This window comes from Ceratotherium simum, chromosome 33 (assembly GCF_057802395.1).
Source record: "Ceratotherium simum simum isolate JZ-2026a chromosome 33, ASM5780239v1, whole genome shotgun sequence".
Lineage (NCBI taxonomy): Eukaryota > Metazoa > Chordata > Mammalia > Perissodactyla > Rhinocerotidae > Ceratotherium > Ceratotherium simum.
Window position 1 is genome coordinate 10,307,522 of NC_141932.1, and position 11,742 is coordinate 10,319,263.

Below are 11,742 nucleotides of genomic sequence, written 5' to 3' on the forward strand. Positions count from 1 at the left end.
TGAGGGGCCCAGGTGCTAAGTGGCTTCTGTCCCTGGAGCTCCTCCTTGGTCATGCTGTGAGGATCCCATGGGGCTGTGAGTAGAGTTCATGGGACATGCTGGGACCCCTCAGAGGTGTCTGGAAAGTTCTTCCCATGCTCCTGGGATCATCCCAGCCCCGAGGGAACATTGCTTTGGATACTCTAGCTCCTGCCCAGACTTTCTGCTCCCTGAGGAAGTTCCTGAGATGTCTTCCTAGAAACCCATATGTTGATGAAGAGACCTGGGGGGCTGTGAGCAGGTCAGGAAACCTCAGGACCACTCAAGGGGGTTATGTCCTTCTGACCCCCTCTGAATCCTGATCCCATCCACTCTGGCCAATTAGCCTTGAGCTCTCCTTCTGGCTACACAGAGCAATCTCTTTTCCTACAAGCCCCTACTGGTGCTTCCACCATCACACACTGTCCCAACAGGAGCTGAATGGCCTGGGGTTCTCTGCCTCCTCAGGTGTGAGAGAAGTTCTCAAGGACACAGACAAAGTCTGTCCCGTTGTCCCCTGTGACTCCACTCCCCTGAAAGGAGTAGATGCTCAAGATGTGGTTGTCATGTTCATTCCTTCATTACTCACCATCTCCCTCTCTCGGGGGTGGGGGGACACTTCCCCATCTTTCTTGCCTTGAGGTTCCCCTACCAACCCCTCCTGAGTCGACACCTGGCAAGACTGACCCTCCAGGGCATCAGAAGCTGTGATTGGTCAGGCAGTGCCTGCTTTCTGGGTGTGGACAGGGGTGCAGGAGGGACAGTCCAAGGATGGGGAGCCGGGAGGAGCGGGTCGGGTCCTCCTTGCTCTGTGTGACCCTCACTGGATTCCCATCTGGAAAGTACAAGTGGTTATTCTCCCAGGACCATGCCAACTCCAACAGCGTGTGGGTGTCAAGTTCCTCTTCTGTGGTCAGTCAGCTTTCTGAACTCACCCTGGGCTTCTTGCAGGGGCTTCCTCTCGGTCTTGTGACACCCAGGCTCTGTGGCTCTTACACCAAAGATGCTGCTGCTGCTGCCCCTGCTGTGGGCAGGTGAGTGGACTGAAGGGGGATGGGATGGGCGGGGCCGGGGCTGCTGATGACCATCTTTCCCCACAGGGTCCAAGGCTCAGGATGGGAGATTCTGGCTGCAAGTACAGGAGTCTGTGACAGTACAGGAGGGGCTGTGCATCCACGTTCCCTGCACTGTCTTCCACCCACCGGTCAATTACTCTAACCGTGACCCAGCTCGTGGCTACTGGTTCCAAGAAGGGACATATCCACACCACGATGCTCCTGTGGCTACGAACAACCCAAATGTTAAAGTTCAGGATGAGACCAAGGGCCGATTTCACCTCCTTGGTAACCCCCAGATCTACGACTGCTCCCTGGACATCAGAGATGCCAGGAGGAGGGACTCGGGGACATACTTTTTTAGGGTAGAGAGAGGGCCATTTATGAGATACAATTACAGAAAGAACCGGCTCTTCGTGCATGTGACGGGTAAGGAATGCAGTCAAGGAGAGAACACATGGATGGGTCTGAGGGTCCTGAGGACCAGGCTGGATGGGGACCTCTGCTCCTCATCCTGGGAAGGACCCAGTGGGACCCAGGTGGACAGGATGCTGAGACTGGCATGGGAGGAGTTGGCTGGCCTGAATCATTGGTTGCTCTTAGGGTCACACTTGGGGTCCACCTCCAGCAACTGGGTCTCTGTCTCTCTCCTCCTCAGCTCTGACTCAGACGCCTGACATCCACATCCAGGGGACCCTAGAATCTGGGCAGCCCAAGAACATTACCTGTGCAGTGCCATGGGCCTGTGAGAGGGGGACTCCCCCCACCTTCTCCTGGATAGGGGTCTCCCTCACCTCCCTGGGCCCCAAGACTCCCCACTCCTCAGTGCTCACCCTCACCCCGCGGCCTCAGGACCACGGCACCAACCTCACCTGTCGAGTGTCCTTCCCTGGAGCTGGTGTGAGCACAGAGAAGACTGTCCAGCTCAACGTGTCCTGTGAGTGCCAGGCAAGCGAGGCTGGGTACCTGAGGGCAGTGGGTGTTGGGGGGTGGGGGGACAGAGGGTCTGGGATACTGGGTGCTGGGTCCTGCAAGCTGGATCTGGGAGGAAGGAAAGACAACACGCAACTCCACACCCTTCCTGTTTCTAAAGTTCTGGGGGAAAAGGGCCAGTGCTCACCTTCCTGCCACTGAAAGGGGAACAATTATGTCTGTCTGTCCAGATACACCCCAGAACCTGACCATCAGCGTGTTCTGGAGAGAAGGCATAAGTAGGGCCCAACCTCTCCTCTCTGGCTGGTGTGGAGGAAGTGGGGTCTGTCTTCCTCCTCCAGAGCAGAGGTGGGGTCGGAAATCAGAAGGGAGAAAGGCTCAGGCCAGGTGTGGGCACAGCAGAGATGGGAAGCTCCTTACTTCATTAGCTTACAACCTGCTCCCCCCAACTGCTGACCTTGCTGTCATGGGGTTTGCATGGCCTCTTCCACGTCCAATGGATGTGCCAACCCCATGCCAGGGACACATCCTTTTCCCAATTCCTGCCCTCATTCTCCTTAGGATCTGGACCCCACCTACTCCTCCAACCTCCTTTGATCATTTTAATGTTAATTTAAAATGGGAAGCATAAAATGTGCCTTAGTCTGCTCAGGCTGACATAACAAAATACCACAGACTGGCAGGTTTAAACAACAGGAATTTATTCCTCACAGTTCTGGAGGCTGGAAGTCCAAGATCAGGGTGTGAGCCATTTGGTTCCTGGTGAGGGCTCTCTTCCCGCCTTGTAGACAGCTGCCTTCTGGCTGTGTCTTCACAGGGCTGAAAGAGAACCAGCTCTCTGGTGTCTCTTCTCATAAGGGCGCCAACGTCATTGTGACAGCCCCACTCTCATGACCTCACCTGACCCTAATCACCTTCCCAATGCCCATCCAGATACCTACAAATACCACCACACTGGGGGTTAGGGCTTCAACATATGAATTTGGGGGAAACTCAATTCTGTCCCTAACATAATTTAATAAGAATAAAACAGTATGCAGAACCTTATGTACCTCCCTCTTGGTTATCTTCTCAAATATAACCTATGCATAGACATCTAAAAACACACACATACGTACACATCATACTACACACACTGCTCTGCATCTTTATGATTACTTTTAATGAACATTTCACTTAGAGTAATTTTAGATTTACATGGTACAGAGAGTTTCCATAATTCCTCACCCAACTTCTGTCACCGTTAAAATCTCCCATCACCTTGGCACATTTGTACAACTAAAGAAGTGACTGTGGTACATTTTTGTGAACTAAACTTGTTTTTTTCTCAAATTCAGTCTATCTTGGAGATCTTTCTGTATTAGTACATAGGAAACTTTCTTCACTCTTATTGATGACCTCATGGTTTTCCAATTGGAAGTGTATTACACTATAAAGTACTTAATTGGTCTCGCATTGGTGGAAAACTATGGTGTTTCCGGTCTTCTGCTCAGACAAACACTACTGCACTGAATAACTTTTATGAATGTTCCCTAGGTATGTGCGTGTGTCTGTCATATAAATTTATAGAGGGTGAAGGTCTGGACCGAAAGGAATGTGTGTAATTTCTACAAATGTTGCCAGATCCCAATGCATGGAGGTTGTTCTGTTTATACTCCCACCTGCAATATGCCTCCTTCCCTGCTGAAAATGTTCATTCTTGCTGATATCCTAAGAGAATTCACTGTCATTTTGAGTTGCAGTGTCATTTTGTGATGAGATTGAATATCTTTCATTATGTTTAAAAACCATTTGTATTTCTTTGTAGGCTGTTTCTTAATGGTTTGAAGAAGCTCTTTTCATGTCGAGGACATCAGCTGTGTGTTAGTTGAAAGGATTGATTTCCAGTCTATTGATGGCCTTTTGACTTAGCATATGGTGATTTTTTCCAGGCAACGCCATGCATTTTTCTTCTGAGTCACATTCAGTGGTACCTAGTGTTGACTCTGACTGTTTGGCAAGAGCCAACTGTGTCCATCGTTTCCCAACAATGGGTTCAGTGTCTTCAAATTGGGTGCTTGGAATTGTCCAAAATGGGAGTATTTACACCAAGGACATTGGCAAATGCTACAAATCAGGACTCTCGGCCCCCCTCCCCTCCCTTTGTGCCACCATGAGTGAGCTCGTTGTGAAACATTTACTAGTAAACCACTGGTTGCTTTTATCGATATTCTCTTTCACGCCTCTGACTTTCTCTACTCTAATATGCTTTTTTAAATATCCCATAAATTCTTCTACTAGCCTCATATGCAAATACTTCCAAACATGCCTATTCACTCAAACCTCACAGAATTATTTGTTTTTCCATGAGCACGCAGCGTTATTTCACACCTCAGCTGTAGTTGCACCTTTTTTTTTATTGAGGTCATTTTGGCCTATAACATTGTGTAAATTTCAGATGTACATTATTATACATCAGTTTCTGTATAGACTGCATCGTGTTCACCATCAATACTCTAGTTTTTATCCATCACCATACATATGTTACTCTTTAACCCATCGCCCTCCCTCAACTCCCTGGGACATATTGTATCTCAATTTTTAATTTTTTGAGAAATATCCACACTATTTTCCATAGTGGCTGCATCAGTTTCTATTCCCACCAGTAGTCTATGAGGGTTCTCTTTTCTCCACATCCTCTCCAACGCTTGTTATATCTTGTTTTCTTAAAAATAGTCACTCTGACAGGTGTGAGGTGATATCTCATAGTAGTTTTATTTGCATTTCCCTAATAGTTAGTGATGTGGAACATCTTTTCATGTGCCAGTTGGCCATCTGTATATCTTCTTCGGAAAGTGTCTGTTCATTTTCTCTGCCCAATTTTTGATCGGGATGTTCATCTTTTTTTGTTGAGTTGTATGAGTTCTTTATAGATTTTGGAAATTAACCCTTTGTCAGATAGATGATCTGCAAATATTTTCAGTGAATGTCTTTTCATTTTGTTGATGATTTCCTTTGCTGTGCAGAAGATAAAAGTGTGTATTTTCAGTAACTCAGTATAAGGTGAAACCTTTTGGTTTTTGACAGCTGCAGGTGAATATCATTATCTCTATATCGTTTTTAAAAATCTATATGCATTACTATATTACTGAGAAAAAATTAACTCAAAATAAAATCGCTATTTGAGCCACTTCCAAGTGTACAGTAGGTGGCTTTTAGCACATTCACAGTGTATTACAACCATCATCACTACCTAATTCCATCCATCCAACATTTTCATCCCCCAAAGAGAAACCCTGTACCCAGGAAGAAGTCACCCCCATACTCCCAACCACCAGCCCCTGAAACCACTAATCTGCTTTCTATCTCTAGGGATTGCCTATTCAGGACATTTCGTATAAGTAGAATCATACAAAATATGGCCTGTTGTATCTGACTTCTTTTGCTTCACAAAATATCTTCAAGGTTGATCCATAAAGCATGTATCAGTAATTCTTTCTTTTTTGTCTGAACAATGTTCCATTATATGGATGTACCACATTTTGTTCATTAATTGACCAGTTGATGGACATTTAGGCTGTTTCCACTTTTTGGCTGTGAATAATGCTGCTATAAACACTGGTATACACGTTTTTATTCAAACATATGTTTTCAGTTTGTTTGGGCATGTAACTCCCCAGGAGTGGAATTGCTAGGTCACGTGGTAAATCAATGTTCAACTTTTTGAGGAAAGGCCAGACTATTTTCCATAGTGGCAGCTCCATTTTACACTCACACTAGCAACGTATAAGGGTTCTGATTTCTCCACACCCTTACCAACATGGATACTTTCCTTTTTATACTAAAAATACTATAGTCTGCAAGTGCTGTGAAAGGGTATTTCATCAGGACTTTCATTTGCATGTACATAATGACTTAATGATTTTGTTAATTTTTTCATGGACATGTTGACCATTTGTATATCTTCTTTCTGTTCAAGTTCTTTGCCCACATTTGAAGTGGGTAGTTTAACTTTCTGTTGTTGAGTGGTAAGAGTGCTGGATACTATACTGGTATCAGATCTGTGATTTGCAAATATTCTCTCCTTGGCTTTTTACTTTCTCAATAGTGTCAATTGAAGAACAAAATTTTTTCATTTTGTTAAGGCCAACTTATAAAAGTTTTCTTTGTCCCAATGCTGGAGAGTCAGGAGGTGCTGTGGGGTACGGTGAGGTCTGGGCACAGGTGGTCCCGCATGCATGAGGCCAGAGGGCCTGAATAACCAATGTCCAGAGTCCTACTGGGAGCAGAAGGACACAGGATTGCGATGTAGCAGGTCAATCCTCCCTCGTCCTCTTTTCCACAGGGAGATCGGGACCGGTGTCAGAGGTGGTTCTGGTAGCCATCGGGGAAGCGGCTGTGAAGACCCTGCTCCTCCTCCTCTGCCTCGTATTCCTCACGTGAGCATTCTCCCTGCGGGAAGGGGAGGGGAGAGGAGGGGAGGGCCAGCCCATAGCAGAGTCCCAGAACCAGCGCTGGCAGGGCACAAACGGGCCGGGGGGTGGGGCAGGCAGGAGATTGACAGGTGCGGGGTGGTGTTGATGCACCGCCCTCCGAGTGTCCAGGGTGGGAGGTACCTGTGTGCTCAAGACAGTCTGTGGAGCCAGACCTGCCCTCTCCCATCTCAGTCACCCCTCCAGCCTCTGTACAGCGAAGAAGGGGTGAGTATGTTACCCGCTGAACCACGATCTGACTAGACTGAAAGACCCTGGTCTCTTTTCTCAGAATGAAGTCCTGCAGGAGGAAGGTGATGAGGCCCACAGGAGGCGTGGAGGATGCAAACAGCATCCAGGGTTAATCCCTCAGGTGAGCGGCACTGGTGTCTCATCACCCAACATCCAACCACACACCTCCCTCAGGATGGCCCCCAGGATCGCTCTGCTAAGCATGGTCAAATTTGATCTACCATTTTCCTCTCCAAATCCACTTCTTTGTTGGGTTCCCTCTCACACTGGTGACATCATGCCCCCCATCTCTAAGACCAGAAGTGGGAAGTGAGTATGCACATTGACTTCCCTCCTTTCTCTGGAATCCAAGAAATCACTGTTTTGTCCATTCTCATTCTAATCACAGCTCATCTTGCTGCCAATCTCCTCCCTATCCTGATCCTGGTCATTCCTGGGACCTCATCTCGTCCTCAAGTCTCTGAACCCATCACTCCTCTTCCCTCCAGCTCTCTCCTCAACGCAGGCCTCCAGACTGTGTTTCCAGAGACTATCATCATCCCCTTTCTGTGCAGTATGAACAGCTATGTGTCCTCTCCATGGCCAGAAACCAAGCTGCAAACAGCACAGGCTGGATTTGAAGGCCTGGCGTAGTCTGTCCCCTGCTGGACTCTCTCCCCACAGATTCCTCCCTCTCCCTGCATCGGAAATGTCTCCACCCCCAGCCAAGCCAAGGCTTTTGTGACTCTCAGATTTTACCCTTCTCCTGAAAAATCCTTCCCTCCCTATTCCTATCTTCCCAAGTCCTCCTCATCCCTCAAGCTCTGTCGTAAAAGTCACCCAGTGTGTGTGTGTGTGTGTGAGTGTGTGTGTGTGTGTGTATCATTGTATCCTTCTGAGCAGAGTAACATTCAGTCATTTATTTATAGACTCTTGAGAAAGTATTATGGAAGACCTACTATGTGCCAGCATTTTTGTAGGTGCCAAGGGTGCACTGGTGAACACAGCCTCCAAAATCTCTGTCATCAAGAAGCTGTCATTCTGCAGAGATTGGATTGGTGGTTACCAGAGGGGGTGGGAGGAGGGCGAAAGGGATAATTTGGCACATGCATGTGGTGATGGGTTGTAATTAGTATTTGGGGTGGTGAACATGTTGTAATCTATGCAGAAATAGAAGTATAATGATGTACACCTGAAATTTATACAATGTTATGAACCAATGTTACTGCAATAAACAAAAACAAAACAAAACAAAAGACTGGGAAGCATTATTTTGTGCATAGTTGGCCTACTGGAGAGATTATGATGCTTTAATTGAAAATGAATCTACTATTTCAATGGCATGAACTCTTTGAAAAGTTTCCATAATGGATAATGCACTGGAGACTAAGAGCAAATGGATTGTCAGTTCTCAAAAATCCTATGTTTAGCTATCAATCATCATACGTAGTTTCACTTTTCTTTTGCAGTTTTTGTATGGAATAATCATGTTCAGAGATGTCTCTGAACCAGTTCTAGCTCTGTATTTATGCTGTAGACATGTGACATAATTCTTAATGATAGTTCTTTCTTATCACTGTTTATTTTTATCACTATTTGTACACCTCAATGAACCACTGTTGAGCTTGAGATTTTATATATATATGGTATACATAAAAGTATATTATAGTATACTACATCAACATAATAGTAAAAAGTTGCAAATTTTACAAATATGAAAATTAATGCCAAATGATGTAAAAAAAGTTAGATTGGATGAGCTTTACCTTATTTACTGGGTTTTATCTGAGGTGAACTGACTAATGCACTCTTTGAAGCTTATGTGACACTTTTAGGAATAGAATGGCTTTTAAGACTGGAGTCATCGTTTCTTATGGCTGAGTAGTATTCCATTGTGTATATATACAACAGCTTCTTTATCCATTCGTCCCTTGATGGGCACTTAGGTTGCTTCCAAGTCTTGGCTATTGTGAATAACGCTGCAATGAACACAGGGGTGCATGTACCTTTGCAAATTGGTGTTTTCAAGTTCTTTGGATAAATACCCAACAGTGGAATAGCTGGATCATATGGTAGTTCTATCCTTGATTTTTTGAGAAATCTCCATACTGTTTTCCATAGTGGCTGCACCAGTTTGCATTCCCACCAGCAGTGTATGAGAGTTCCCTTCTCTCCACATCCTCTCCAACACATGTTGTTTCCTGTCTTGTTAATTATAGCCATTCTGACGGGCGTGAGGTGATATCTCATTGTAGTTTTGATTTGCATTTCCCTGATAGTTAGTGATTTTGAACATCTTTTCATGTGTCTGTTGGCCATCTGTATATCTTCTTTGGAGAAATGTCTGTTCAGGTCTTTTGCCCATTTTTTAATTGGATAAGAAAAGATGAAATCCAGCCATTTGTGACAACATGGATGGACATTGAGGGTATAATGCAAAGTGAAATAAGTCAGAGGGAGAAGGTCAAATACCGTATGATTTCCTTCATTAAGTAGTAGATAATAACAACAATAAACAAACACATAGGGACAGAGATTGGATTGGTGGTTACCAGAGGGGAAGGAGGGAGGGAGGAGGGTGAAAGGGATAATTCGGTACATGTGTGTGGTGATGGGTTGTAATTAGTATTTTGGTGGTGAACATGATGTAATCTATGCAGAAATAGAAGTACAATGATGTACACCTGAAATTTTTACAACGTTATAAACCAATGTTACTGCAATAAACAAAAAATTAAAAAATAAATAAATAAATAATAAATAAATAAATAAATAAAAAGACTGGAGTCAGATCTCTGTGAAAAATATAATCTAAACGTCAAATTTATTAAATCTGTGTGAACAACAACAACAACAAAAAAGAAGCTGTCATTCTGGAGACAGGAAGGATAGAAATCTAAAGAAATAATAAAGAGATAACATTAGAGCACGTTGGATTGTAATGTGTGTTTGAAGAAAAATCATGGAGGGAAAGGAGCACGTGACATGTTGGGGACAATTTTCTACATCTGAGAGTGTGAGGGGTGATGTTGGAGCAAAGACTTAAGATAGTAAGAGGGCAGGTTTTGCATTTGCCTGAGAGAAAATTATCCAGGAAAAGGGAAGAGAGAGGACAGCAAGAGGAATAGTCTGAGGCAGAAGCACGCCTGGTGTGCTGGGGAAACAGGAGGATGAAGTCTGACAGCAGAGGGAGGCACAGGGAGGGGAGGAGCTGGGAGGATGGTGCAGACCCTGTGCTGGTGCAGAGCTTGTGAGGCCGTGCAGGAAATACAAGATTCTGGACACCATGGAGGGTATGATTCAACTTTCATTTTCAAGGATCCCCGTGGCTGCTCTGTTCAGAAAAGGCCAGAGTGGGTCCACAGCAGCAACACAGAGATTGGAAAGGGACTGCTGAATTCTCCAGGCAGGAGGTGATGGTGACGTGAACCAGGGAGGCGGGGAGGAGAGTGAGGGTTTATGTTTAGATGTGTTATGAAGATGGAACAAGCAATATTCTAGTGGATGTAAGAGTGAGGGAGAGAGAGGAGCAAGGATGATGCCCAAATGTTTCCCCTGAGGCACTGGAAAGATGGAGTTGTGTTCCATGGAGGACCTCAGAGAGTAGGGTTTGGAAGGGGAATATTCATTCTAAGAAGCCACTTGACATCGAACTGGGGATGTCAGCAAGAGAACAGGATATGAATGTCTGGAGATCAGGAGAGGGGTTCAGGCTGGAGATGTGAGAACATAGAGCTATGTAAAGTCATGGCAGTAGATGAGGCAGAAAGGTGTTGATACACACAGAAGAGAAGGGCACCAGGAAACACTTTTCTCCTTGGTCATCCCAACACAGCAGTTTAATGGAGAGGTGGGAAAGGGGTTCATATTTGGTTGGAGTAAGTTCAGGGGAGAATTGGAAGAGTGGAGATGGGAAGAGAGGGTACAGAGAGCCCTTTGAGAAGTTTGGCTGCAAAGAGGAAGAGAGGAATGTGTCCTTGAAGGAGGGTGTTTCTCCTTTATTCTCTGCATTCTCTCTTGAGAGGGCATCTTTCTGATTTCCCACCTGTATTAGATTCTTGGAGCCACTGTCACATATAACCACACACTTTGTCTCTTAAAACAATAGAAATTTATTCTCTCACAGGGCTGGAGGCCCAAAATCCAGAGAGAAGAGGAAAAATATTTTCCCTCTACTCTTGTACCTTCTCAACTGGGACCTCTGTAACACAAGACAGATTGACAAGTGAAATGCATACAAATATATTTAATGTAACTTTAATGTGGCAGAGTAGCCTTCATAAGGAAATGAAGACTCGGATTAGGGGTTAAACCTGAGTATTTTCATGCTAGATTTGATGCAAAGTGGAAAATCGTGGAGAGAGATGATAGGACAAAAAGTGTGAGCTAAGTGCAGTAAACTGGGAGAAACTTAGCAAGACCTGTTCCTTCAGATTCGTCTCTCTGTCCCTTGACCTTAGGGGATAAGACGCTCCTTTCCTCTGGTACACAGAGGGCACCTCTCAGTGAGGGTTTATGATCTGCTTCAAGAGAAGGTCAGAAAGTACATGCTGTTTCTCAAATGCCTCCAGCTTGAAATATTCACTATGTAAAGTTTCCACATCTTGGTGTGACGTGTCTTGAATCCTACTATCCAAAATCAGTTATGCTTGGCAGAAAACAAGTTGTTGGTAGGTCACGCTCCCTCAGAGGCTTAAGGAGAGAATCCACCTCTTACTTCTCCCAGATGACTGTGGCTGCCGTCATTCCTTGACTTGTGGCCACATCACTCTGTCTCTGTGGTCACATTGCTCATCCTCCTCTGTGTGTACAACATCACCCTCTGCTTCTCTCTCAGAGGGACAATTGTGACTAGATATAGGGACCAACCCAGATAATCTAGGATCATCTCCACAGGTCAAGATCCTTCATCACACCTGCAAAGATCCTTTTTCCTTCTAAGTGAACACTTGCAGGCTCCAGGGATTAAGTCCTGTGTTTCTTTGGGTGGCTGCAAGTCTCACGTCAGCTTTGCGCCTATGAATGCCCCCATCTGGCCTCCAGATCTTCTCCCC

The 11,742-nt window shown here is 45.3% G+C and overlaps 1 protein-coding gene across 3 annotated transcripts; it reads left to right on the forward strand.

The window, feature by feature from the left end:
* Positions 1 to 695: 695 nt before the first annotated feature.
* LOC101400149 (myeloid cell surface antigen CD33-like) lies at positions 696 to 7,944 on the forward strand. Of its 3 annotated transcripts, none has more exons than XM_087421235.1 (6): positions 696 to 1,052; positions 1,119 to 1,502; positions 1,732 to 2,010; positions 6,331 to 6,424; positions 6,750 to 6,830; positions 7,098 to 7,944. In XM_087421235.1, the coding sequence occupies exons 1-5, from the start codon at positions 1,022 to 1,024 to the stop codon at positions 6,820 to 6,822; spliced, it is 861 nt and encodes a 286-aa protein (XP_087277361.1). In that variant the 5' UTR covers positions 696 to 1,021; the 3' UTR covers positions 6,823 to 6,830; positions 7,098 to 7,944. The 3 variants fall into 3 exon arrangements, with proteins under 3 accessions (XP_087277361.1, XP_087277362.1, XP_087277360.1); XM_087421236.1 differs by having other exon boundaries at positions 7,198 to 7,944; XM_087421234.1 differs by lacking the exons at positions 6,331 to 6,424; positions 6,750 to 6,830; positions 7,098 to 7,944 and having other exon boundaries at positions 1,732 to 2,577.
* Positions 7,945 to 11,742: the final 3,798 nt, after the last annotated feature.